Source organism: Callorhinus ursinus, unplaced genomic scaffold (assembly GCF_003265705.2).
Source record: "Callorhinus ursinus isolate GAN/ISIS: 27379988/994484 unplaced genomic scaffold, GSC_fseal_2.0 scaffold90, whole genome shotgun sequence".
Taxonomy (NCBI): Eukaryota; Metazoa; Chordata; class Mammalia; order Carnivora; family Otariidae; genus Callorhinus; species Callorhinus ursinus.
Window position 1 is genome coordinate 1630477 of NW_027397152.1, and position 26567 is coordinate 1657043.

At 49.0% G+C, this 26567-nt stretch overlaps 4 protein-coding genes and 1 long non-coding RNA gene across 7 annotated transcripts; 2 read left to right on the plus strand and 3 right to left on the minus strand.

Annotated features, from left to right (window-relative positions):
• The first annotated feature begins 1 nt into the window (after position 1).
• Positions 2–4829, plus strand: LOC141371731 (uncharacterized). Its single transcript, XR_012376908.1, has 3 exons — positions 2–443; positions 3791–3825; positions 4522–4829. It is a non-coding gene; the product is annotated as an uncharacterized lncRNA (long non-coding RNA).
• Positions 1154–7573, minus strand: MLLT11 (MLLT11 transcription factor 7 cofactor). Its single transcript, XM_025858428.2, has 2 exons — positions 7078–7573; positions 1154–2461 (listed from the first exon to the last, which is right to left on the minus strand). The coding sequence occupies exon 2, from the start codon at positions 2453–2455 to the stop codon at positions 2186–2188; it is 270 nt and encodes an 89-aa protein (XP_025714213.1). The 5' UTR covers positions 2456–2461; positions 7078–7573; the 3' UTR covers positions 1154–2185.
• A 442-nt stretch (positions 7574–8015) lies between these two features.
• Positions 8016–15862, plus strand: CDC42SE1 (CDC42 small effector 1). The gene is made up of 5 exons (XM_025858429.2): positions 8016–8176; positions 11303–11617; positions 12168–12278; positions 12985–13073; positions 13569–15862. The coding sequence occupies exons 2-4, from the start codon at positions 11564–11566 to the stop codon at positions 13057–13059; spliced, it is 240 nt and encodes a 79-aa protein (XP_025714214.1). The 5' UTR covers positions 8016–8176; positions 11303–11563; the 3' UTR covers positions 13060–13073; positions 13569–15862.
• A 3-nt stretch (positions 15863–15865) lies between these two features.
• On the minus strand, positions 15866–18490 carry CUNH1orf56 (chromosome unknown C1orf56 homolog). Its single transcript, XM_025858427.2, has 2 exons — positions 17234–18490; positions 15866–16434 (listed from the first exon to the last, which is right to left on the minus strand). Exons 1-2 carry the CDS (start codon positions 18272–18274, stop codon positions 16414–16416), a joined length of 1062 nt encoding a protein of 353 aa, XP_025714212.1. The 5' UTR covers positions 18275–18490; the 3' UTR covers positions 15866–16413.
• Positions 18491–18607: 117 nt separating this feature from the next.
• BNIPL (BCL2 interacting protein like) lies at positions 18608–26446 on the minus strand. Of its 3 annotated transcripts, XM_025858425.2 has the most exons (11): positions 25578–26446; positions 25347–25426; positions 25036–25131; positions 24550–24614; positions 24121–24345; positions 21713–21895; positions 21425–21527; positions 20921–21052; positions 20019–20105; positions 19745–19843; positions 18608–19255 (listed from the first exon to the last, which is right to left on the minus strand). In XM_025858425.2, the coding sequence occupies exons 2-11, from the start codon at positions 25391–25393 to the stop codon at positions 19219–19221; spliced, it is 1074 nt and encodes a 357-aa protein (XP_025714210.1). In that variant the 5' UTR covers positions 25394–25426; positions 25578–26446; the 3' UTR covers positions 18608–19218. The 3 variants fall into 3 exon arrangements, with proteins under 3 accessions (XP_025714210.1, XP_025714211.1, XP_073744600.1); XM_025858426.2 differs by lacking the exon at positions 25347–25426 and having other exon boundaries at positions 25902–26446; XM_073888499.1 differs by lacking the exons at positions 25036–25131; positions 25347–25426 and having other exon boundaries at positions 25902–26446.
• Between the last annotated feature and the right edge of the window lie 121 nt (positions 26447–26567).

A 26567-nucleotide genomic window follows, 5' to 3' on the forward strand; every position in this document is an offset into this window, starting at 1 on the left:
CGGAGGGATCTATAAGGAGAAAATGATCAGAAAACCCACATTTACATTCGAACAAAGAGCGATGCACCTCCGAAGCTCATTTTCTTTCCATCGAAGGCTTTTCGTGGTGGAAAAGTGTGTATTCGAGATAAACCAGACGGGACTATTTTACGAGGCGGAGGGTTGTTGATTACGCGTCTTACGTGTCGCATAGTTCCGGTGGGGGACGGACCCGATGCTTGCTTTCGGCGCCAAGAGCTTAGGGGACGTGTCGAGGAGAAACTGGGAGTCGGCGTGGGTCTTACGCCGTTTTGGTAGCATGTCTGGGGGCCGGCTTTAAGGTTGACGGGAAAACCTTGTTTCCCTGTCTGTACCTCGGGTGAAACTGTTGGGACGTCCCCGGCTTTGAGCTCGAATTAAACTCTGGTGCCCTGACGGTTGTATTTCCAATTTACAGCACGAATGTAAGGACCCCGGAACCGTGGACCAGATAATGGATTCATTTCTTTTTAGAGCTTGAAAGGGGATATAGCATGAGTTTGCAAATCCACTTACACATTTTACATACCAATTGATTGCCATGTTCATTCACCCATGGCCACTAACTAAGGGCAGCGAGAAATCGGGGAAGAAGCCCTTCAAAAATAAGTGAACATTGGAAAGGACACGTCATGGCTCCACTCTTAAGATTTTGGCTTTTGTCGTTTATGGTGGGCCTTTCAAAGCCTAAGTTTTTCGCGTCTACCTTTTCTGAACTTGCTATTGTCATCTTTAAAGTATTTACGGCATACTGCCCATGTTCGATCCATTTTGATATTTACGGCTTCCCTTTTTGAGACTCAAAATCTTGTTTCATTCCCGTTTACATCCTCTATTTGTAAGTTGAAAGAGTTGGGTTTTGTTTTTTAATGAGACGAGCTGTAAATAAGCAGATAAACATATTTGGGTGAATTAGTTTCTTTTCTTAGGCACCTAGACTAAGATAATGAAGAGCATATTTGGTAACACAGGTGCCTTCTGAGGCATCTAGAATTATTACCTCGGTATGTTGGTAGTCAATGGGCAAGTAGAAAAGTGGTTGGTTGCAACTTTATTCCTAGTGTAAGGGGAAAGCAAGGCTAATTTCGGAGATCTATACACTTCTCTTAGAAGAGAGAAAACTAGAATCCAGTCGTGGGATTGAATGTCTTTATTAAAGAAATGAGTAAGTGGCAGCACAAATCAGCAGCAATAATTTTGGAAGGAATGGGGGGACAAGGTGTAGGGTTATAATGTGATTATTTCATGGTCTCAAGGTAGCTGAAGAACTGTGCCTGAGGCCCACTGATGAGTATTATACATTGCAGATGAAGGGCAAGACTAAAACACTAAAGGCCAAACTCTATGCCTTTTAGAAACAGAGTCAAAACCTTACAAATTATCATAGTATTCAGTAAGATCGCATCTTAAGAATTGAAATTGGAGTCATTTTCCTCAAGAGTTTTTAGTTAGGAGCGGGGTTATAAAGTGAGTAGGCTTGAAGGAGGAACACCCTTTTGAGAATGTAGTTATTTCTGAAATGATTCAATGCTTTTTCTTATTTTAATTTTCCATGATGTATTATTTCCTCTTGTTTTATACTTTTAACTACCCCCAATTTCTCTGAGAAAAAGTGTATTACAAGGAGCAGGATCAAGTAGCAAGAGACTTATCACCTTAGCCTTTTAGAAATTCTGTCTTGTAGCAGATAATCTCAAATTAAAACTTCTAAGGTTTTCATCAACTCTGGAAGGAAGATTTGTGTTTACTGATTCAGAGCAGGAAATTAGGTTTGATCAATCTCTAAGGCTGATTAAAATGAAGTAAAAAATCGGTCCTCCATTTTGTACCACTGTACTACTCTCTGGTGCCCCCACCAGGCCTGTTATCTGGAATTAGTATCTGGGGAGGGGAAAGAAGGAATCCCTGTGATCCAATACTCCACTGCTTGAACCCTTTTCTTTGAGGCTTAAGGGCTTTTAAGAGAAACTGATAAGATAGAGAGATAGATAAATAAGTAGATAGATAAATAAATAAATAAATACAACACAACTCTGGCAGATTCATCAGCACCACCTCAACACAATAGAGGGGAGAGAGCAAGATTAATAGGAGAAAAGGGTGGAAAGGAAGGGGCTTGAGAGGGAAGATGGTAAGGGCAAGGTGGTGGGAGAGAGAAGTCTTGGGCTTAAAGCAAGTCCAATTCAAAGGAGTGGATACTAGCAATGGGAGCTCTCCAGAAGTTGAAGGTGCTGTATTCAAGGAGGGCATCGCCTTCGGAGTTTTTCTCCTGTTCTCCAGTTGCTTGCCCGGTCATTTTGCCAGCGCTGCTGTCTTTGATCTTGTAGATGGATGTATCTGACAGACCCAGGCCTTCCAGCTCCGACAGATCCAGTTCTGGAATGGGCATCCTCCAGAAAAGAAAGGAGCTGTACTGGCTACTCACGGGGTCCCTCATAACTTCCTAGAAAGAAACCACTTGTCAGTCTTCATGCTACAGCAACCTCTTCATAAAAAAAAAAAAAAAAGGCGCCTGGGTGGCTCAGTCGTTAAGCATCTGCCTTCGGCTCAGGTCATGATCCCAGAGTCCTGGGATCGAGTCCCGCATGGGGCTCCCTGCTCCGCGGGAAGCCTGCTTCTCCCTCTCCCACTCCCCCTGCTTGTGTTCCTGCTCTCACTGTCTCTCTCTGTCAAATAAATAAATAAAATCTTTAAAAAAAAAAAAACTCTACATCCCCATTGGCCTCTGTACATGATCCAAGTTCCCTAGAACAAGCTTTGGAGCCTCTATGATGGTTTTCTACTATTTCCTAACTTCTCCCCATCTTGAAATGACTTAATTCACTGCCTACTCCTTCACGTCAATCTTGGGTCTGGTTTTCAAGGCTTTCTAGAATTTGGCCCCAACCTTCCTAGCAGTAGCACATTCTCTGCTAGTTATGCTCATTCCTCTCTTGCTTACCTTTCTCTACTTTCTGCTTTTTTCATCTACTCTCCATCTTTTTTTTTTTTTTTTTTTTTTTTTACTAGATCACCAGTTTATTATAAAAGACTGTAACTCAGGAACAGCAGATGGAAGAGATGCACAAGGCCAGGGGCATAGGGAAAGGGTGTGGAGCTTCCGTGCCCTTTCCAGGTATGCTGCTCTCCCCACATCCCACGTGTTTTCACCAATCTGAGACCTCCTCTCTACTCTCCATCTTAAAATAACTAAGTTTCAAGACTACTGGAGGAGTCCCTAGAAGAATTCAAGTCCTTAGAGGAATCTTTCCCCTGAATCCTTCTTATGTTAGAAAATCCTCAACTTCTTGACTTTGGCTTAATAGGTACCTCTATAAAGGGCTTCCATGACATTTCTGCTTTCTGTTTTCCTCCCTGTCTTCTAAACCCTACTATAAACTCACCTTTCCAAGAGGACTTCCTTAAAATTACTCAGCTCCCTCTACCCTGTATCTTCCAGCATCTCTGCCAACACCCTGTAGAGTTTTACCTATTATCAGTTTGGGGCTACAGATCACTGTTATGTGTCTTGTATAGGGACAGTCTCTCTCCTGCAAGAAACAGAGTTTCTCTAAAGGTAAAAACCAGTCTACTTTATACCTTCATAGATGCTGGGTTTTGCACACAGAAGACATTCGAAGCTGTTGATTAATTTTCTCTCACTATTGCCCATAAATAAGCCTTAACAGCCTGTATTTCTCTCTAGCCTACCTCTCCTTCAAAACAAAACCCAGGTGCTAAGAGAATTTTCCTGTGCTCTAACAAGACCTTTTTTCTTTGATTCCAATGCTAGATTATACCTGAGAGCAAATGGATTGGAAATTCCAGGTAAGGAGAGTAAGAGCTTAGACTGGAAGGAGAAAGTCCCTTGTCAGGATTAGATACTTTTCCATGCTTTAAGGAGTGCTCCTATCACCTTTTCTGCTCATCCCACCCACACCCCGATATATGAGTATTATACCTCCTGCACCCTGCTGGTTACTAGCCAAGGGAAGGGGCAAAAGCATTAGTTGAAATGTTCCCAAAGAAGGAGAAAGAACATTCCATTGCCTCCAAAAATAAAACCCCCATTTTAAAAGGCCTTCCTCCCAGCACACTCCATTGGCTCCTACCAGGCCTTGAGGCTCCTAAATAGTGGCCTTAAATAGGTTCCTAACTGCCTCCATAAAATGTGTTAGGCGAACATGATAATCACTACACTACAGAAATTCTATAACCCCAGATAATGTGAACCATCTCAACTAAGGCCAAAAAACAAAGTCTTAATCTAGAGCACAGTTATGTGTGAGTGTAGGGGCTTAGAAAAAGTGGGCAGCTTAGGATGTTTTTAACGTTAAAAGCCAATTGTCAGTTGCTCTTTCTCTTCTGAGGTTCAGACTCCAAAATAAACCCTGGGAACTGAGCATTACTCAGCAGAGAAGCTGCTTAGAAGGAGGGTTATGTGGGGACTGGAACAGGGTGGGGGAGCATGTTAGAAAGGTGAGGTCATCATCCTATGATATTCAGTTCTGATCATCTCCACAGTAATCTGCAGAGACGTGTACAGAAAGAGGGGTACAAAAAAAATGGTTGTACCTCCCAGCCTACCAACTCCGGCTTCAGTCCGGGACTGCAGAGATCCCAAGATGCAAACCTCAGGAATCATCAGTGTTACTGACTACTGACTAACCACAGGGATTGTTTTGTCCTGTTTTTTCTGATTTCGTTTCTTTCCTTTCTCCCCACCACACCTCCCTCCCCTCCAAGATTACCAGTTATTTGCCTACCTTGCTGGCTTCTTTTATATCCCCTCCCTTACCAGTCCCCTCCAGAGCAAGCTTAGTATAATGCTGGGCACATAATATGTACTTTTAAAAAATAGAATCATAGGGGGGAAAAAACCCATAGGATTTTAAAACTAGGAAACATGTTTGGGTGCCTGGCTGGCTCAGCTGGTGAACTGTGCAACTCTTGATCTTGGGATTGTGAGTTTGAGCTTCATGTTGGATGTAGAGATTACTTTAAAAATGAATAAATATATTCTGTGCTATAACATAGTGTATATTTAGATAGAAGGAAAGGAAGGAAGGAAGAAAGGAAGAAAAAGAAAGAAAAAGAAAAAGAAAAAAGAAAGAAAAGAAAAAGGAAGGAAGGAAGGAATAAAGAAAGAAAGAAAGGAAGGAAGAAAAAAGAAAGAAAGAAAGAAAGAAAGAAAGAAAGAAAGAAAGAAAGAAAGAAAGAAAGAAAGAAAGAAAGAAAGAAAGAAAGAAGGAAAGAAAAAAGAAAACATGTTGGAAATTATCTAGTGACTTCTGAAGCCTTCTAGCCAGTTGGATCCAGGTCTCATTCTCAATCTGGTCCTTTTTTGATGTGCTGCACATAGATAGTTGTCCACAGTTTTATATAATCCTATACCAATATTCTCAAAACTTGCTCCTGAAGAACAGATATTCGATGGATTAGGGGTTGATTGTTCCTGTGATTCTGATTTGAATGATGAAAATGCAAAAGGTAGTAGAGAGCAAGCTAGAGTCTGAGGGAAAAAGCTCTTTGACAAACTGGGTCCTTTTCTTAAAACCAGAGTATATATAAAAATTGTCCAACAGTCCCTGAGTGTCTGGCAGAGTGTGTCTTGCAATTAAAAATGCTAAAGGAAATTTTGTGAAATATTAACTCACAAGGCCTAAAATTTCTGGCTATGCCATTGACTCAGAGACATGTACATAAAGTACCAAATGCATTCTAGAAAGACACTCACACAAGCATGTATGGCATTTAAAATCAAGTCAAGAACACTGACTACACAGAAAATTGAAACTAAAATACCACCTACATTACATTACATTCATTAGTAATGAAATTTTGGTATTTAATATAGTACGGATTTAATTCCCAAATCTCCAAATTTTGCAAGAGGTCCCTTTTCCAGCAAGCTTTCTCTTCCCCTCCCCAAATGTTCTCCACCCAACCTCATCTTTCTTTACATTCCTTAAAGGGCTTGGACCACAATATGTGCTCAATAAATACTTCTAACGGTCCTTCATTTTAAATTATCCAGATATTTTAGGCAAAGGTAATTTCTAAATATCACCATCTATTCTTAGAGATACATGATTAGCAAATACATGGTATAAAAGGACACACTCCCTCTGAGCCACACAGACACACCCAAATACCCTTTGTCTAGACCCTCTGTGGGAATCCAAGGCCTGCCCAACAGGGCCTTGCTGTGTCATGCAGCCGCCTTGGGGGTGGGGGTGGGGGTGGGGAGGAGGACAAGGGATGGTGGTTGGAGGGGATGGAAGCTCTCTGGCATCGCAATATGTTTGCCTCATTCTGGTCTTGGATTTTCCTGTTAGCCATGTCTTCCTCCCATCTATTCCCACTGAGCTGCAAATAAGCATTCATTTTCCAGAATCTGCCACCATATGTAGCTTTTGTGGGCTGTACTGATTTCAATATGGGATCAGGCAATTCTCCAACATAGAGGCCTCCCACCTTCCTACTTCAAGCTGCCTCTTTCTTTGGAGCAAAGGCTGGAGATAGGGAGTGGGAGACTGTTAAAAAGAGAGGTCAGGATTACTTTCAATATTATCTCATCCCTTCCCCCAAATTCCCTCCTATGGAGACAAATCAGTTTGGGGCGAAGGTAAACACATCAGTGGAACACTACAGAAAAAAAGAAGTAAATATAGGGAAGTACAGGCTGGAGCAATACAGGAAGACTAGAGAGTCATCAAAAAACAGGTAAAACAAATTATAGCTTGAAAAAGAAGATAACAGATAATGACTGAAGATAATAAAATACATAACACAAATTATAGGAAAAGAGATACTTGAAATGAGATAAATGCTGAGAAATGATAGCTCCATGTAAATTGTTAGAAATTAATGTCTGTGGATTAGAAGGCAAGGATGGAGATCTTAGCAAAGAGATACGACAAGGGGACCAAAAAACTACTCATTGTTCATAGCGCCCCCTTCTCTCCTCTTGAGCCGTCCCCCAAACCTTATCCTTAATTTAGGGTCTTCAACCTAACCAGAAGCAGCTGCCCTTCTATCTTTGCAGCCCCTTGCCGCCCTTCCCTCAATTCAGTTTACCTGTTATCAGTGAATTACTGGTGTGTTCCAAAGATGGAAGGAGTGGGCTCCGGCGTCTGCTCTGGGCTGGAGAAAAAGCTGTTGGGGCTTTGACGGCTTTGTCTTCTCACTCCCTCTCCTTCTGTGGCTGAGTCTATCTGCTCAGTCTCCCCCTGCAATGCAGCCCCTCCTAAGAAGGGCGGAAGGACTCCCCGCCCCCTCCTTGCCTGACTCGGCTAATTCAAATGATAGGTTCCAGAACACTTTAGGGAGGGAGACAGGATTAAAGCATCTCCGTAGGCTTATTGGTCGGCACAATTATTCCCGAGCTCTTACAGCACCCCCATGCTGACTGGGGTGCAATGAATGAGCAGTTAATTGTCCCCTAATTTTAGGCTTATGGATTAAAAAGCTTAGCTCTAGATAACAATAGAGGAGTGTCCCTTTATTCCCCAATTTATGGATTTCAAGTCACGAAGTATTTTATTTTTGAGAATCAGAAAAATCCTCCACCCCTCCCTGCAATCCCTACTCTTGCGACTCGCCTCCGCACCCTCGCAATGAGTAAATACACCTAGCCCCATTCCACTTTGGGTAGAGCACAAGAGGACTGGGGGTGTGTGTATGCGTATGGGGCGGGGGGGTGGGTGACTGAGAATCTCTAAACTTGGCTGGGTCCGGGGGATTTGGGGGCTCCGATTAGTTTTGCCCCGCAATGCGTGGCGCACAAAGGGGACGTGCGACTGCGGGCAGCGCAGCTCGGGGGCCCGGCTCAGGAGAGCCCCTCGTGGGCTCCACGATCCCGGCTCGCGCAGCACGGGCGGCGGCGGTCGGGGGCTGCCAGGCCCCCTCCCACGGCCCCGCGTGGTGCAGTGCCTCATCAGTCCAGGGGGGAGCAGTGCGCCCAGCTCCGGGCCGGACGGGTTTCGTAATCGCGTCGCCGCCGTTTCCGCCCTGAGCCGGCCCCACCTCTGCCGGCCAGCCCTCGGCTCCCCCGCCGCGCCGCGCCGCGGAGCCAGCCCGGGAAGCCCACACTGGCGGGCCCGGAGCGGGAGCCCCCTCCCCCGCACCCGCACCCGCACCCGCTGCAGCCGTACGCCTCGATGCCGGAGCACGCCAGGTGAGACCGCCGCGTGGGTCCCCGGCCCGCGCGCCCCGCCTGCCCTGCCGGGCGGAGACGCACCGGATGCTGGGGGGAGGAGGGAGGCCAGGGCTGCCGAGATGCTGGGTCGGTGGGAGAACGGGTGCGCTCCCTGAGTAAATGTCTCCATCCACTCCGCCGCTCGTGTGGCGCGCAGGCCGAAGCCGCTGTAGAGTAGAGGGCAGGAAGGGCCTGGGGGGCCGGGGCGGGGGGAGGCGAGAGGGGGAGAAACTCTCCCGGAGACTCACTAACCGCGGTGGTGGCGTGTGCGGGACTGAGTGTAGCACAGCGGGGCCCTGGAAGGGCTAAGTCTGAGCCCGAAGCAGCCACGGAAGACAGTGAATCCGAAAGATTCCCAGCGAGATCCCAGTCCTACTTCGGCGTTGGGAGGATTAGAGGATATCTGGGTAGAGTTGGGGAGCGGGCAGAAATGGAGTCTCTGGGACTCTGAATCTACTGGGGAGGGAGCTTAGGTCCTAGCCGTGTTTCCTCGTAAGCCCCCACAAGACCTTTCCTGGGGGAAGGACACAGTTGGTGCTGGGTCAGGTGCCTGTCACTTGACTGGAAAGTGCGTGTTCCCCTACTTCTCTGCTGCCCCTCAGCAGCCCTCCGTGTCTGGAGGTCTCCACAAGGAACCAGCTGCAGCCCCGGGCTTGGAGCCAGAATTGCCCACTCCATTCTCTCAGTTCTCTTTCTCTTTCTCCAGCTGCTGCTTGTGAAGGCTTGTCGGGCAGCGGGTTGGAGGCCTTGGGGCTGAAGGCAGCGGGACCGGGAAAACCGGTTTCAGGCTAGGACGGGACCCGGGAACTACCTCTGTACATCCTTCCTCTCTGGAACCTTTCTGCCATCCCTCCTCCAGCTCACTCCCCAATAGTTTGGAAGCTCCTAAGCCCCAGTGTGACCTTGGTGTCTCCTAGCTCCACGTTTCACCCTTCCTATTTGGGACTCTGGCCCAGTTCTCGGTGCTACTTGTCTGTCAGAATATGGCCTTACGCAGTCGAATGCTGATTCCTCCTGCCGTTTTCCCAGCCCCTTCCCCTCCGCTGGGGGGTGGGGGTGGGGGCGTGGGGGCAGGGCACACTAAAATAGTGGACAGTGAATTTGGGTGCCTCTTCCTCCTGGGCTAAGCAGCCCAGGACTTCATTTTTCCTCAACCCACTCTTCTCTAGATATTTTAAAGAAGGAGAGTGGCAGCCGGTTGCCCTTACTTCCTTTTCTGGCCCTGCCGCCCCCCCCCCCCCCCCCCCCCGCCCACTGCCACATTCACTCTGCCCAGTCTTCTCCACACTCTGACCCCACTGCCAAGTTTCAGAGACCCTTATGTTCTATGTCCTAGGGAATGGAATTTCCTGGGCACTTATCATCATTGGCCCTTTCGTGCCAAGTCCCACATACGCTTTCCCTCCACCCAGCTCTGGCCAGGTCCCTGGAAAGGGAACAGAAACGTCCTTGTTCCCTCCACTGCCCCTTTCCCTCCCTCTCTTCTCCCCTCTTCTCTCCTCTCCCCTCCCACCCTCCACTTCTGTCCACTCAGCTTTGTTCAGAAGGGGTGTTGGGGGAGAGTCCATGCTCTGTACAGTCTGTCTGGTGGTGTTGGGGGTTTCCTCTGATTCTTCATTGTTTTCTTCATTCCCCCGCCTGCAACCCTTACCAGTCGCCACCACCACCATTGCGACAAACCCTGTGACTGACTGACTTCCCCACTGACCACAGCTCCCTTCTCTGGACAGCTGTGTTCTGACTTCCGCCCCGTCCCATTACTCCTCCCCTCCGGTGGTGGGAGGGGAAGTAAGCGAAAGCCCAGGCTCCTGGGTCCTTCTCTCCCCTTCAAGCTGTATCTCAGTGTGCCTGTGACCTCATCCCAGAGCTATTAAAAAAAAAAAAATCCTCTCAGTTCTTAGATCAGTTTAGAGTGCCAGAGCATCGGGGCTCCAGGCTCGGAAGGGAGAGAGATTCCAGTTCATGCTAGAGTGTAATATCCATGAAGCGGCCCTGTTTGGAGTCTTTGAGGTTGCCTGTATCATAGGACTGGGGACGTGCAGTGAGCACAGAGGAAACCCGGATGGGCCCTACCCTGGCTGGGAGAGAGGAAAAGGGGAGGAAGTTCTTCCTTGGACACTAACGCTGTTGCAGAGTTCCTCATGTCTGGTTGGCTGAATGGAAGTGGTGAGGAGGGAGGAGAGAACAGGTCCCAGCACGATGGGAGGAGGCAGGTGGGGAGGCCTGGGCCCTACGGGGTGTGAGGCAGAGCAGAGTGGCACGATGGGACATGTGAAGAGGGTGGGGAGGCCGGAGAAAGATTCCTCGGGGAACAGATGGCACCTGGTACACGTACGTACAACCTGTGCAGATGATCTGTACCAGATGTGCACGCACAGATGCGGCCATGCCATGGGAGTGCACACACCGGAGTGCACACGCGGGACACAGATAAACAGACTGGAGACAGCCTTCAGGAAGGATCTCAAGGCTTCTGAGAGAGGTTAGATCTCAGCTGAGGGAAATGAGGAGGGCATTAAGGGAATAGAGAGGGAAGAAATTCCTCACTGTAGGAGAAGTCTTACTTGAAGTCCAACCTGCTGCAGTTAGTCACCTGCAACCTGGGCAAGTCAAGGTCTCTGTCTTAAAGAAAATCTAGATGTTCGGGGTAAGGTAAGGAAAAAGGGAGGGACAAGGGTGGAGGCCCTGTTTGTGAGAAAGAAAAACCACCATTTCCTCTTCAAAGTCACTTAACTGCCCCTCCCTTTCTGCCCTAAACCCAGGGAGAAGGGAGGTGGGGCTTGTAGCGCCCCCGGACTGTGCTCATTTTTGCCACCATCCTTCGGCCCCTCCCATCCTCACCCTAAATGCTTCTGTCCCCTTCCTCTCCCTTGGTTCCAGCAGCTACTGCTCCTCTACCCCTTGGTGCCCTTCTGGATCTTTTCCCTTCTCTGGGAGTCAAACTGAGGTCCTTATGTTTGGAGGGGTTAGGATTCGGTGCAGGATTCGGGACTTTAAGGGGAACGAGAAGATCTGGGCTCATCAGGAGGCTTCTCAAGGAGCGGGCGGTGGTAGAGGTGGGATTTCGCACTAACTTTCTTCTCTCTTTACTTTCTGCTCAACCAGAGTTCTGCGTCTGAGGAAGACATAACCTTGTGCCTGCCTGCTCACCCTGCACTGGCCCTGCTAGCCCCTCAGGGTCCGAGACGCTGACCCTCCCTGCCCAGCCAGGGGTACCTTGGACTCTGCTGTCCCCAGACCCGTGCAGCTGAGCAGACCCAGGTGGCTGTTACACCGGAGGGGACTGAGGAGTGGGCAGTCAAGGCACCAGAGCAAGAGCCCTCTGGGGCCTCAGGCAGAGGAGTGAAACTGGAACCATCAGGGAACATGAGTGAATTTTGGCACAAACTGGGTTGCTGCGTGGTAGAGAAGCCCCAGCCGGTGAGTCCCCAGCCCCAACCCCACCCTGGCACTCACACAATCAGTTCCCGGGGCCTGTGAGGCAGACACACCACCCACGATCTGGTGCCTAGAAAGCAAGCAGCTTGCTTCCCTCTCCGTCAGGGTAGTCTCTCTGGCCAGGCAGGTGTATGCGTGGAATCCAGGGGGACTGGGTGACAGAGGAAGTGAATCGTCCTAGCTAGCACTTCCTGTTTCTGTTCTGTTTCTGTTCATTCTGAGCTGGGCAGGGGTTGTAGGTGGAGCTTAATGCCTGTTACTTTTCCCCATTGTTTCCTCATCAGCCAGAGGTGACTTGGATATGTCCTTTCTTTGTCTAGTGTTCACTCTGCAGGGCCCTGCCCTCACCACCCTCCCTGTGTCCTTTCTGTGTTTATGTTGTTCCAGACTTGCCTTTCAGACCCTAGTGATTTCCCTGTTGCAATGCCACATACCTTTGCCCATTGGGCCCTTAGCTCTTCCCCTAGTGGTTTTCAAGACTCTATTCCCTTCTTCCACTTTCAGACCTAACTCCCCTGTCTTCTCTAAGCAGAAGAAGAAGAGGAGACGGATTGACCGGACCATGATTGGGGAACCAATGAATTTTGTCCACCTGACTCACATTGGCTCTGGGGAGATGGGGGCCGGAGATGGACTTGCCATGGTAACAAGAGAATGGGGAGAGATTGATATGGGATTGTGGCCTAGAACCTTTCCCCTTTTTTGAAGTGTAAGCTGGGGACATGGTAAATAGTTGGTGGGGAAGTAATCCTGGAACTAAGATCCTAGTCCTGGTCACCAGCTGCATAAACCTGAGACCTGGCATTTCAGGTCTCTGGCCTAGGCTCCCTCATTTTTACAATTAGCATGTTGTTCTTCATCAGGATGGGGGATATATATGACTCAAGACTTATTTGGAGGGCTTTCTCCAACAACCAAAACCCTGTTAATTAACTGCTATTCCAGTGCCATAGTAAGTCGTATCGTGGCTGGGTGTGTTGAGGCAGGAAAAAGGCTGAGCACCCCTGTCCTAAATAATGTCAAATACTCTTTTCTGCTCTCAAAATAAGGGATGGGCCTGGAGATAGTGAAGGAGGCTTTTCACCAATTGTGAAACTCAGATAAGTATGAGAGTCCTTTGTGAGTGGTCTTATTAGTCAGAGAGCCATTTTATCTCACCCTCAGGAGAGTCAGTATGAAGGGAGACATTGAGACTTCCCTTGGAAGAATGGCTCTTGGTTTTCACCTTTTCAGACTGACTTTATTGCCAGGGAGATGGGGTCAGCCTCTTCCATGGAGGGCACAGGGGCGATCACTTACTGTGCAATATCCAGACTTAGGACGAGGGTCTCACATGTGCTTTTTCACAGACAGGTGCAGTTCAGGAGCAGATGAGATCCAAGGGAAACCGAGACAGGCCATGGAGCAATTCTAGGGGATTGTAGCTCCAACAGAAATGGTGAGTGATTAGAGAAACCCATTCAGTACCTCCAGCCCCCGTCAACACCTCCTGATGCCCTGCCTCAGAACCCCTATCCTCTGCAAGAATGGGAGGTGAGAGGAGGAGGAAGGAATTGGAGGAGTTGGAGGAGTCAAGAATGTCAGCTGTCGGGGCACCTGGGGGGCTCAGATGGTTGAGCCTCTGCCTTCGGCTCAGGTCCTGGGATCGAGCCCCACGTCAGGCTCCCTGCTCAGCAGGGAGTCTGCTTCTCCCTCTCCCTCTGCCTCTCCCCACTGCTCCTGCTCTCTCTCTACCTCTCTGTCTCAAATGAATAAAAAAAAAAAAAAAAAGAATTTCGGATGCAGAAGGGCGGAGAGAGAGGGAGGTGCAGACAGAAATCAAGAAAAGAGCGCCCTGGAAATAGTTAAGAGTCTGCGCTAAGCGGTGCCTTCTCCCTGATGCCTCAGTCTCCCTTGAGGCTTATCTTCCTTCTTCAATTTCTTTTTTAATCAGGTTCTGCTGTCTGAAGCCTCTGTTCCGTGTCCGGCCCAGAAGAGAGGCTGCCCCCTCCTTGAACCAGTGACCCCAGGGCCCCTCTTTTCCCTCTCTGCCTATTAGTGCCTCAGAAGGCTTGGGGGCTGGACTCCCTCTCTTTCCTCTGGCTCCCGCCCCTCCTGGAGATGGGCTCAAGGCAGCAGGACTGACCGAGTGACTGCTGGTTGGCCAGAGGAGCTCAGCTGAAGCCCTGGACACTCGGATCCGAGAGAGGAGTCTTCTGGGAACCTGGAAGGCGTTCCCTTCTCCTGAATGACGGTCTAGGTGCCATCTGTTTTTAAATTCTTAACCTGGAACTCCTTAAATGGGGTAGGTGGGTGAGATTACCAAAGCTGAAGCCGGCTTTGCTGAGAAGCTCCTTACCTCCCTGCCCTTCTCCTTTTTCCTCCTGGACTGAACTGAAACAGAGGTCAAGCAGGGGGTGGGAGGGTGACCACTGCCTAGTCTCCTCTTTCTCTTTAGATCTCAGACCTTAAGCTCACGGTCCCTCGATATCTCTCTGCCACTACCAGCTCTTTGTCTAGTAGGCCTCTAACCCTGTTTCTGCAGCACTGTGAGTTCTCCAACATCTTTTTCTTTTTTAATTAAAAATTTAACTTAAGATGAGTTCTCTTAATTACCCCCCTCCTTCTACTACCTCTCCCTTTAGTCCCATCCCCAGTAGGAACCTTATTGTTTCCCACTGAATGAGAGCTAAGGTAAGAAGTGGGTCTTGACCTGATGGTATCCCATTTAAGTCTTGGGGACCTGGCCTGCCCTCTGCCAATCTGCCTGCTGGCCCAGGTGAGGAGGAAGAGGGATCTGGAGAGAAATTCAGAATGCTGCAAAACTAGGAGGTGTGTCTCAGAGTGGACTTCCTAACCATTGAGATTGAGAGGGTAGGTTGAAAATCATCTGTGAGTTTAGGGATCTTAAGATTCTCACCGCATGGGAGCAGGGACACCTCTAGAGCAAGGATTCTCAACGTAGGCACTTCTGACATTTGGGTTGGATAATTCTTTGTAATAGGGGACTGTCCTGTGCATTTTAGGATGTTCAGTGGTGTATCTGGCCCACCCTAGTTAGGACAACCAGAAATGCCCCCAGATATTGCCAGGTGTCTCCTAGGAGGCAGAATCACCCCCAGATGAGAGTCACTGCTCTAGACTCAAGGTATTTTTCTTTAAAGTATTTTCCCCACCCTACGCCCTTCCCATTATTCATCCTAAGCCTGAGCCATAGATGAACCAGGCCCTCTTGCAAAGTAGGCTCTGTAGGGCTGCACATAATGTCTGAAACAGTCCTTTATTCAGTGTGTTGCTTGTGCTTGCATGGGTTCATGTCTCTGATGGATGCGTACTGTGCTTCTCCATTCTTGTTTGGAGGAGGGGTTCCTGCAGTGTGGAGGCAGGAACAGAGTATGGCGAGATTGGGGAAGGGAGAGAGTAAAAGCAGTAGGGCCACAGACACCCAGGTTTATCCTCTGCAGACTTTAAGCTCTACTTCTGTGCCCCAGTCCTAGAACCAGACACAAATAAGACTCAGGGAGTTTTGTCTGAAGACCAGGTCCCACTCCCCACCTGGCTGAAGAGTCTGCGTTAGGTGGGAAAATAATGCAGGAGCATTAGGGTCTTTAGGCAGTTTTTCTTCTCAGGTGTTTTTTCTTCTGGCCCCTTCCTTGCAGGGAGGTTAGGAAGGCAGAACATGACCAGTGAGCTCCTCCTGCTCTGAGACAGGATGGGGGTCTCTCATTAGCTCAGCAACAAGAAGCATCTTGTTTGACGGTGAGGGGGTCAGGAAGGCGGGAACTAGGATCCACTCTGCTGAGTCCACCATCCATCCGGTTTGCCCACCTATAGTGACAGGCTCTAATTTTGTTCCAATTTCAGTGTATTTCCTGCCACTTTTCAGGGTCTAAGATTGGTCATACATTCCCAATTTACTCTGTTCCAGTCTAGCTAGTTGTTCTGAAAGTAGCTCATCTTGTCCTAAAGTAGCTTACTAGCCTGAGGGTTATAGTCAATCTGCGGGGTTCGCAGGATGGGGGACGCGTGGACTCTGGTCACCCCTATCTTCCGCCTTGTCCTAATGCCTCTTTTTGGACACAGTCGTCTTTGGTATTCTCTTGCCTTTAGCCACCTTTTCTAACGTGTATGCTCCCATCACTTGAACAATACTTAAAAGTGATGGGAATGGGTTTGAGAGTCATAATTTATATTAAAATGTGTTGGACTTTTAAATACGTTTTTCAAATAAAAAATGTTTAAGCAAAATAGTCACAGAGTAATCACTACAGGCATGTTTTGGGTCAAAGGATAAATATGGCTGATGAAGGTAACTGCTAAAAAGTGGCTGACATGGGATTTTGTGCCAACATCACCCTTTGCAAGGAAGAGAAGGCCAAGTATTGTGAAGGCAAGAAGACCACCATCATCTTTCAAGGGCTCAACTCCCTGTTCTTCCGGTTCCCTCCTCTTGGCATTCTTCTGAGATTTTTCAAATCTTTAAAGAAATCAATTGTTTAAAAACAATTTTGCAAATGAAGAAGAGGAGCAACATCAACATTTTATCCTGGGGGGGGTATAAAATATGCTGGGGGCAAGGGAAGGGATCAGGCCCGATGCTGCTGGTTACACAGTTCAGTTTTAAGGTTCGAGAGATTTCTGGCCTCCACCCTCAGATACCTGTGTAAAAAGACACAAGACCAAACAATTTTTTTCTTCTAGTTTTGTTTTTCTGTACTAAAAATATCCAATGGGTACTGGGATCGAAAGGGATGGAAAGTTTGAGATGCTGACACCTTCTGTTGCAGATGAAGTGGCCATTACCTGCGGTTTCTCTCTATCTGGGTAAGGAAACAAAATAGAGAAAAAGGGGAAATGTTATAACTACATCTATATTCTTTTCCCTTCCTTGCTTCATCTCCCTCCCCAGAAGCCCTCATTCCCTCAACACCACTGCCCCGTTTATGCTGCTTTTTTATACTGAATTAACGGTATTGGATACCCAAGGAGAAAGACAAAAACTGGCAAAATGACAGACCACATATGCTATTTTATTGTCCTTCCCTTCTCCCCAAAGTTCCCAAAATCCTGTCAATTGAGAATATTTTATTATTCTCAATCAGAGCCTTTGGTAGTTCATTTGGTAAAGCAGAGGACTATCCTTCCTGAAGAATTCTTAAATTGCTGGAAATAATCCCTGGGGTTCTTTGGGATAGTGGTGGTTAGGGGCATCAGCACTAGGGTCAACCAATCCTGTTGTGACTGTCATTTACTAGCTTGTAAACCCCCGTTCCTTCACCTGTGAAGTGGGGATAATTATACCTCACAGCATTGTTGTGAGGATTGATCCGGGTCAAGTGCACACCTCAAATATTGGCTGTTGTTTCTATTAAATTGCATTAATAAACTGAGAACTATTGATATCTTCCATATCTATTATCTTCATCAAGCATTATTGATACATCTCTAACCTTCACATTTTGGGCAATAATCCTCCCATGACCAATGATACATGTTGCCCATTAACCAACCAGCAGTGGCTCAAGAAATAGGTGGACTTGGTGGCTAACGATGTGAGTAACCAGTATATTATGCATCAGTGACCAAATGAGGCAAGTGACACCTCATGCAAACACTTACTGGTTGCATCTCTGTGAACACTGCAGACAGACTGTTCCAAATATCCTCCAGCCCGATCCTGACCCGTCTCCAAAAAGCAAGGGCTGGACTGGGGCTGGGGCTGGTGCCAAAGAAGAAGGGGGTGGGTCTGATTCTAGAGCTGAGGGGGGGTATGGGAGTGGTGGTGGTGGTGGTGGTGGTAGTGGTGGTGGTGGTGGCGGCGGTACTGGTGGTGGCGGTCTGAGTGGTACAGCTGGTGTCAGAGCAGAGACTGGAGTCGAGAGGGCACTCCTCCCGAAGCCGGTTGCAGGGACATTTCTTGTAGGTACAAGGCCGGTGCTCTGTGCGGAGCTGGTTCAGCGCCCCAACATGAAGGCGCCCAGAAAGGCCCTGCAGCTTCCCGGCCCGGGTCCGACTCATGGTGCCTGAGCTGCAGTGGCAGTGCCACGGGCCCCAGGGCATCAGCACCAGCCGCAGATCCTCCGGAGGTGGTAGGGTCCTGTACGAGGGCTGTTCCCACCGGTTTGGGGTGGACCCTGCTGTTGACCACCGGCTCAAGGTATTGTCAGGGTGCATTATGTCCCCAGTAGGCTGCCAGATTTTGGTCGGCAGGTCTGAAGACATACTGATCTCAGGCTCCTGGGTATTTGCTTTAAACCTTGAGCTGGGCACCCCCGCTGTATTGTAATTCCTGCTGAGAGACGCTGCAGTGATGTTATTCTTTCTGGCGTTAATCACAACCCCCTCTTCCAAAGACTCATCATCCTCGGGCGACGACACAATCGACTTCCTGACGCCTGTGGCCACTGTGGAGGCCAAGAGCTCCGCAGCAGCCGGGCCGGCCAGGTGGTCGACACTGGCCCCGACGTCATCCTCAACCTCCATTGTTACCTTCATCCTCCTGGGACCACCGGTCCGGAGGGTGGTCCGGCGGGACATGGGGACCCCGAAGCGGAAACTGGCCCGCTGCGTCTCAGTGGAAGTCAGGCCTTGGGCCCCCGCCGCCCGGGGCCCCAGACTCAGCAGCAGGGCCCAGAGCAGCGCGCCGGCGGCGGGGACCATGGGGCCGGCCGATGTGCGGCTGAGAGGGAGGCCAGCGAGGGAGGCCGGGACTCCTACCTTCTCTCCCTCCCTTCCGCTCTCAACCCGGCGGGTCGTTTGAACCGCGGCCCGCGGAGGGCGGGGGGAGGGGGACTCCTACGCGCGCGCCACGCCCCTCCCCCAGGACCTTGCAGAGCAGCCCGGGGGTGGAGCGGGGGAGTGCGGGGGCGGGGGGAGGGGGTGCTGAGCTATTTTAGCTTAGGAACCACTGCGGCCAGAACTCCGTGCCATAACCGACGGACGCATTGTGATGTAAGGGGCCCGGGCAAGTAGGGCACTTCCTCGGAGCAGGGCTTAAATCTCGCATCGCAGTTTATTAACCGCTACAGATCTGAATTGATTCAAGAGGACAAAAGTACAAGTTTTGAAAGCACTCCTTCCCAGACTCAGAGGCAGCAGCTGTGACAAAGAAGGAAACCGCGGTTCTTCAAGATTTAGGGAGCTGACTCCTGGTTCCCAGCAGGCTGTGTGGTCAGTTAAGCCCTGCTCTCCCCTCCACCTCTCACCGAGCTTCACAGACTGCTAGAATGCCCCAGGTGGAAAGGGTCTTAGCACCTTCATTTACAGGGGAGGAAAAGGACACTCAGAATGATGCAGTTCTTTGCCCAAGGTTCTGCAGCTGAAGCAGAACCAAAACCCACAGCCTTCCCCTTTCCCGTACAGGATGCCACTACATGCACCCCTCTAGCTGAAATGATGATCACCAGGCAGATCAGGTTCGGGACCTTGGAGCCCTGCTTTGAAAGCAGGGTCATGAGAGGAATGACACCCCAGTGAAATGTGAAGGTCCAGTGGTACTGGGGTTGAGGATGAGATGGTTTAGGGAACAGGCCAGATGTTTCAGGGTTAGGGCATAGGCAGATTAATCTTTGCTTGGTTCTAAGGCCCTTGGTTCCCATCTTCCTCTAGGTCCCTCCTGAGCCATGGAGATCCCGGTCCAGCCTAGGAGAGAAAAACAAAAAAATGGTTCAGGAGCAGGACTTGGTTTTACTCATTGGTCTGGGAGAGAAGCCAAAGAACTGGAAGAGTCTGAAGATTGGGTGCTTGAGCTGGTGGTCATCAGGCTCCTTTGTTCCCTAGTACCTCCCCACTGGGTATTTTCTCTTCACTGCCCTTCTTGACTTCTTAACTTCTATGGCTGATCTCAATCTCCTCTAAGTTCTGTGCTGTGAAATATTCCTTTATTCTCTGATGCCTCAGCACTTACATGTATAGTTTTTTTTTTTTTTTTTTTTCATTTGTTCTTGTTGGATGCAGGCCTTAATTTCTTCTCTGGGTGGGTACAGTTTTCCCAGATATACCGAAGCATCTGGAAGCAGGGCCTCTCTCTATCTTTTAGTTCCTCTGCATCTCCCCCAAGGCATTAAGAAAGCAAGAACTGGCTTTATACATCCCACCCCAAACTTTTCTCCTTAAGCTCGGGGGACTCACTGTCTGACAGCTTCAGGGATGTGAACCTGATCCAAGGAGATGAGTTGGGCCAGCTCTCCCAGGCTGTTCAGAAAACGGATCTTTCGTGTGAACTTGGAACTGAAAAGAGAGGATAAACCAAGTTACTGGGAGGAGGGTTCTTGGAGACCCTTACAAAGGGAAATGTGGCAAGCAGAGCACGGTTAAGGCTAGAAAGAGCCAGGGTGGGGCAAAATCTTCTTAATCTTGATTTTGAACATGGGGGAAGGGAGGTCCTTGTCCTCAGAGCTGGTACCTGATGAAGGGCCGAAGCAGTGCCAGGAATGCCTTCACATACCAGGTGGCGTGGACAACCACCAGGGCGCGCAGGTTTTTCCGGAGCCTGCAGAATAGGAAGGAGATCATTCTATTCTTCTTCCACCTTCATGCCAGACGATCAGGTGGAGCTATGTTCTGTGCTTTAACTTCCTTCACATCTGCAGTTTCTAGATTTCTCTGGCAGTTGGGTCTAGTTCCCACTCCTTGGCCTATAATCTGAGCTCCACCCATCGTGTTTAGCCCTTCGTGCTCCTCATTTTTAGGCAACTCCCTTGCCGGAATCCCTCTGCCCCATCTCCCTCCTGTGCCCTACCCTCACATAAATCTCGGCTACTCCCCTTTTCCCATGCCCCCCACAACCGGGACAAAAACAAAAAAGAATGAGCTAGAAAAGTGAGCAAAGGGAAGGTGGGGGAAAGAAAAAGGGAAAAGGAACATCATGGGGAACAAAGCCATATGGGTCAGGGATGAAGGCGGAGAGAAGCAGACAATGGCGGCCTGGGCAGTAAACTAGATGGCGAGACGGGGAGAAAAGGAAGGGGTACCTCTGTGTGCCCGGCAACACGCCACACCGATTTACTAGATTTTCACCATGGCCACTGGCAAAGGTATCATCATTGCCATCTTGCAGAGAAGGAAACTGAGTCCCAGGGAGGTTAAGTGACTTGCCCAAGGTAAATGATAGAGCAGGTAAATGACAGAGGCAAGATTTGAAACCAGATTTCCCTGACTCGGAGAGTTCAGAAGACAGGAGAGGCCTGGTAAGGGTGGTAGAGGGACAAGGAAAAGAGGAAGGGACTAAAATGGAAGAGGAAGGAATGGAAACAGGGAAAGAGAAAGCGCAGCAGGAGTTGCAGCCGTGCTGTCCTCGTGGCTCACCGCCGGTCCAGAGTGTGGTAACACTGGCGCATCCAGCCCAGAGGTGGGACCTGGGCCCTACTCGTGCCTCCACTCAAGTGAACCAGCAGGTAATTTTCAGCGACCAGCAGCTCCAGAGTTCCCACCATATACCTGGGGGGAGACACAACTGTCAAGGGAGGTACATGCTTGGGGTCGTGGGGAGCGAGAGGGACATTATTGTAGACTCTGCAGTCAGCTGCTGATCGTGCAGGGGGTTCTTTTTTTTTTTGTTCTTTTTTTTAAGATTTTATTTGCCGGGGGTGGGGGAGCACAAGCAGGGGCACAGCAGAGGGAGAGGGAGAAGGAGGATCTCCACCGAGCAGGGAGCCTGACGACGTGGGGCTAGATCCCAGGACCCCGGGATCACGACCTGAGCCACAGGCAGACGCTCAACCAACGGAGGCACCCAGGTGCCCCAGGGGGTTCTTTTTTACTTTTCCCTCCCTAACATCCCCCTGGAGCCCTTCAGGGCTTCCGCTGCACCTGAACAAGTGCTCCATGACATAGGTATAGTTGGGGATGCTGCTGCTGGGTAGGTAACAGGAAGCGAAGACAATAACAGCATTGAGGCCATCACCATGGTAACCTGGAGAGGACAAAGGGAAAATTCAGTCAACAACTATGTATGACAGTACATCTGTTGAGGCTGAGGGACTCTGAGGGTCTCTGGAAGTTACAGAAAGGATTTTGAAGCCAGAAACTGAGTTTCCAACTTCGGCATTTGATTCAAGAAGTCACAGTTCTTCCCCCTCCACGTATGCGAGCCATTACCTCCATGAGAGAGGGCTTTCTTGTAGAGCTCAATGACAGTCATGTCCACTCGCTGCTCCTGCTGTCCTGTCCGGAACACCCTCCAGTGACGGCCATCTTCTCCAACCACATCCCACACACAACCCCGGCCCAGCCTTTCTGCCGCCTCACTGGCCCCCAGACCCTCTGCCCGGGGCAGGTCATCTGAAAGAGAGGGATGGGGAAGGCTTGATAAGGCACGGTACACGCCTTCAGTATCTTCTACCTTCCCCAGGTTCCTAGAGTTGATTGCTCTAACCGCTCATTCCTCAGTTTTTTTTTCTAGGACTCTAGCCCTAATTTGTCCAATTAATCCAGTGCCTTGCTCGTTTCTCTTTCCTATGACTCATGATCCTCACTTTTTCACTAGACCCTGGCCTTGAGGTAACCCTGCACTATGGTAGGTGCATGGCTCTTGCCAGTATTATTTTTTTTTTCTAGATTCTTTCTTTCCATGCCTTTCCCTGGGTGAGCTCATCTGTTCCCATGTCTTCAATAACCACCAGTAAGGTGATGATTCCAAATTTGCCCCTCTAACCCGTGTCCCTAAATGCTTAGAGTGGACATCTTTAGTTTGTGTCTTTCTGTCATCTCCAAGCCACCAGACCCAAGTGTAATTTGAACTCATTCTCTTCCTCCTCTCTCCCATATTTCCTTTCTGGATGAATGACTCCATCCATCTAGCTGGCTGAGAAAGAAAACTGGTATCAAAGATTTTCTTCTCTGTCAGCCCTCAAGCCAACTGGACCCCAAATCTTCTTCCATATGTCTCCATTGTATTCTCTTATCATTCTTTCCACTACTACTGTCCTGATTCAGGTTCTTAGCATTTCTCACCTGGTGCTAGCCACCTAACTGGTTTACCTGTCTCTAGTCTGTTTACTCCATTCCACCCTATACCCCACAGCTAGAGCAAGCTTTGTTTTCTACCCTAGCTTTCCTACTCAAATGGCAATATACTATACCCACTAATTCTGCATGCCTTCCATAGCAATGGAAACAGCTGCCTCATCTTAAAAAATGGTTGTCTAGGGGCGCCTGGCTGGCTCTGTTGGTGGAGTGTGCGGCACTGACCCTTGATAGTGGGGTTGTGAGTTTGAGCCCAATGCTGGGTGTAGAGATTACTTAAAAAATAAAAAACTTAAAAAAAAAGCTTGCCTGGTATTTAGTATTCCATTGCATGGATGCACCATATTATAATCAATACTCTACTGGGCGCCTGGGTGGCTCAGATGGTTAAGCATCTGCCTTCGGCTCAGGTCATGATCCCAGGGTCCTGGGATCGAGTCCCGCATCGGGCTCCCTGCTCCTTGGGAGCCTGCTTCTCCCTCTGCTTCTCTCTCTCTCTCTCTCTCCCTCTCTCTCTCCCTGTCTCTTATGAATAAATAAATAAAATCTTTAAAAAAAAAAAAGAACCAATACTCTACTGACGGACCTTTAGGTTGTTTCCAACCTCTTTAGATCCATTAAATCTAATCATGTTACTCCCTTGATTAAAACCATTCAGTGATTTCTCATTGCCTACAGGATAAAATCTAAACTCCTCAGTGTGGAAGCAAGGACCTCCATGATTTGACTCCGGCCAACCTAACACAGCACTCTGATTCAGAAGTTTAGGTGACAACTTGGACATGTGATTGGTGTCTGAAGTCGAGGGCAATCTTGTGGGTGAGCCCTTAACCTGTGGGGTCTGTCCTAACTCCTGTCAAGCATCACAGGTGAACTCTAGGATGCCCTGTTGATGTCTGGAAAAGTGGAGAAGTGGTTGGTGTGGGTAAAATCCATACATTTGGTGTTGGAAGTGTCATGAGTAGAGAAGAAACAAAGTTTTCCTTAGTATCAAAATAGTCATGCTTAATACTTTGAATTCCCCGACATGCCCTGTTCCTACCAAGTTGTTTCATCTACCTAGAATGCCTCAGCTACCTGATAAAGACCAGCTCAGAATCGCCTCTTCTGTGAAGTCTTTGCTAATGCCTCTCAGGCAGAACTGACCTTGTCCATATCCCTGCTGACCGTCTCCTATACATATGTAGACCATAATCTTCAACTACACTTATTTGTATATGTGTTAATTTCTTATTAAACAGAGAACTCCCTGAGGGTAGGATGGATCTTACTTACCCTTAGAACTTGGTTCTCGCCCAGTAATAGCATGTAAGAGTCACTCAATAAAAGCTTCCTAAACAAAGGACCCTCCCCACCTCTCTACTGACTGCTCTCACATTGGATCTACAGACTCTACCTTTCCGTTCTGAGGAAATTAATTTTGCTGACCTTACCACTCGGTCCCCACCTTATTGTTTCTAACTTTTGTCCCATTAAATCCACCCTGAGCTTCAACTCTAGCTTCCACTTGTACTGGCTCAGGCCTCAGGTCTCTTTCCCACCTTCCCATTCAAATTCATGTCCACTGTCCAGGGGCTCCGAGTCTGACGGGGTCTCCACTTCATCTACGTCCAGGTCAGAACTGCCATCAGGAGAGGAAGGTTCAGAGCACGTGGGAGAAGTTCCGTCGCCTCCAGTCCCCTTAGTCAGATTCAGTCGCAGCTCTGGCGCAGAAAGACGCTTACGCATGGGACGAGGGCCACACAAGGCTAAAGTGCTGGGAGTACCTGGGTTCGGGAGAGAGGAGAAAAGAATAGAAAAGTATATGTGTGTTGGCAGGGGAGGCTGGAATTCCTGCATATGGTAGTGATATATGGGGTGAATTCTAAAGAACTTACACAGGGGATATTTGAGGAAAGAGCAGGGGAACCACAAACGGATGAGGGCGGCACAGCCCTTCACTGGCCTAGAATCAAGAACTTGAGGCCTACCTGTCTGTGAGTCTCTCTCAGGATCGTCAGGATCTTCAGAAGGGTCCGCTTCTTCAGGAAGAAACCTAGAGGGGAAAGATTACAAGGGGGGCAGAAATGCAGGTTAAACGAATCAAGCCAGGTATCAGTTTATCAATCCTCTCACCAAGGCACAATTCTTTTTTTTTTTAAGATTTATTTATTTGAGAGAGAGAGTGTACACGAGCCAGGGCTGAGGGACTTGGGGGGGAGGGGGCACAGAGGGAGAGGGAGAGGGGAAGCAGACTCCCTGCTGAGTGCGGAGCCCAAGGCAGAGCTTGATTCCATGACTCTGAGATCGTGGAATCAACTGAAACCAGAGTCAGACGCTTAACTGACTGAGCCACCCAGCAACCACCCCGCCATGATTTTATCTTATCTCCTCTGCCTTCTTTGAACCCCTCCTTCCTTCAAGTCCTAAATCGTCCTTCTGGCCCGCCATTCATGAGCATCCCTCACAGTCCTCACCTGGGGAATTCTTCGTCCTGCCACTCCTCCTTCAGCTCCAGTCCCCCAAGTCTCAGGGATGAGGCTGGCCCCACTGCTTCAGCATTCTCCCTGGCCCTAAGAGTCCCCGGGGGGGGAGGGGGTGATCATGAGACCAACTAGGCAGTGTCTTAAGGGAACTGGGCTGTATGTAGGAGACACTGGAAAAGACGTCAGAGCTTGTCTCCTGGACAGATACTTCTACCACACCCACCACTTCCTGGAGACAGATGAACCCTCCTGTGGGGCTTAGGAGCAGAGGGAAGATGGAATGTCCAGCTCATCATATCTACCTCTGTGGTGTTGCTCCGCTTACACAGTGGGTAGGGATATTCCACATTACACCTGGCTGGAACCTGACAGACCCGCCCAGCTGTCACCAGGCAGTTAGGGAGGGAAGATGGCACCTCGTCAGGCCTGCCTTTCCTCCACCACACTGGGGAGTGGTCAGGGAAAACCATGGCAGAGGTGGAAGGGTGGGGGAAGAAGGTAAGGAGGGAGACAGACTGCTGGGAAAGGAGTACCTGAACCTAAATTTCTTTCTAGGTCAGCTTTCCAGAGGGCCATTCTGGGGAGTGGGTGTTAGAAAACAGACAACAGGCACAGTTTTATCAGACACAAAATAGAGAAGCTTCCTTTAAAAACAAAATGATAGGGAATTATCCCGAAACCCCCAGTTCCCCATTTCCTACCTAGAGCCACCCTACCCCTTCCCTGCAAATTCATTCTCTTGCAGTCACGTCTCTTCCAGGAAGCCAAGATTTGCCCTGGTCAGAGCTGAATGGTGGGAAAGTCCCTCAAGACTATTCGTTGCTTGTTTCCAATCAAGTGAGCCAGATCTTACTTACCCAAGATCTAACGTTTTTTCTCCCACTTCTTGCGTGGTTCCCATCTTCACAGGTCTTCCTGTCTCCCTTAAACACTTGCAGCTGTCTGGGAGCTGGCTGTCCCAGCTCCCCAGCACTTCTGTGGTCTTTTTCTCTGTCTCACTGTTGTTGCTCTTGTCTCCAAAGGGGAGGGAGGTGTGGAAGGGAGGTAACCTTACCTTCAAACAGGTTTTGCCACCTCCCTTCCTTTCCCTTCCCAAGCAGCAGGTTTGCCCAAAAGAAAAACCCTGCCTATGTGGGGGCGGGTTTTAGGGACGAGAGGACATTTTCTAAAGTGGCTAGTCTTGGGGGAGTCGAGGAAGGCAATTTGTTTTCCCTTCCAGACTCCTTATAACTTCTGGAAGCTGCTCTTTAAAAAAAAAAAAAAAGAAAAAGAAAGGGAAAAAAATGGTAAAAAACATTTTGGTTTTAAGACTATGCTTTTTGAGCATAAGCAAGATTGGGAACGCCGTTATTAGGAGGGTTCTGGAAGAAGAAACAGATGATCCGCCGAGGATAAGGAGAGATGGAAGACTGTTGCTCTTCATTCCCCAAAAAAAGTTAATGGAGACATTCCATACAGCAGGAAGAAGGGAGATGAATCTTGAGGAGGCTAAAACCATTATCAGAGGTAAAAAGAGACAATAA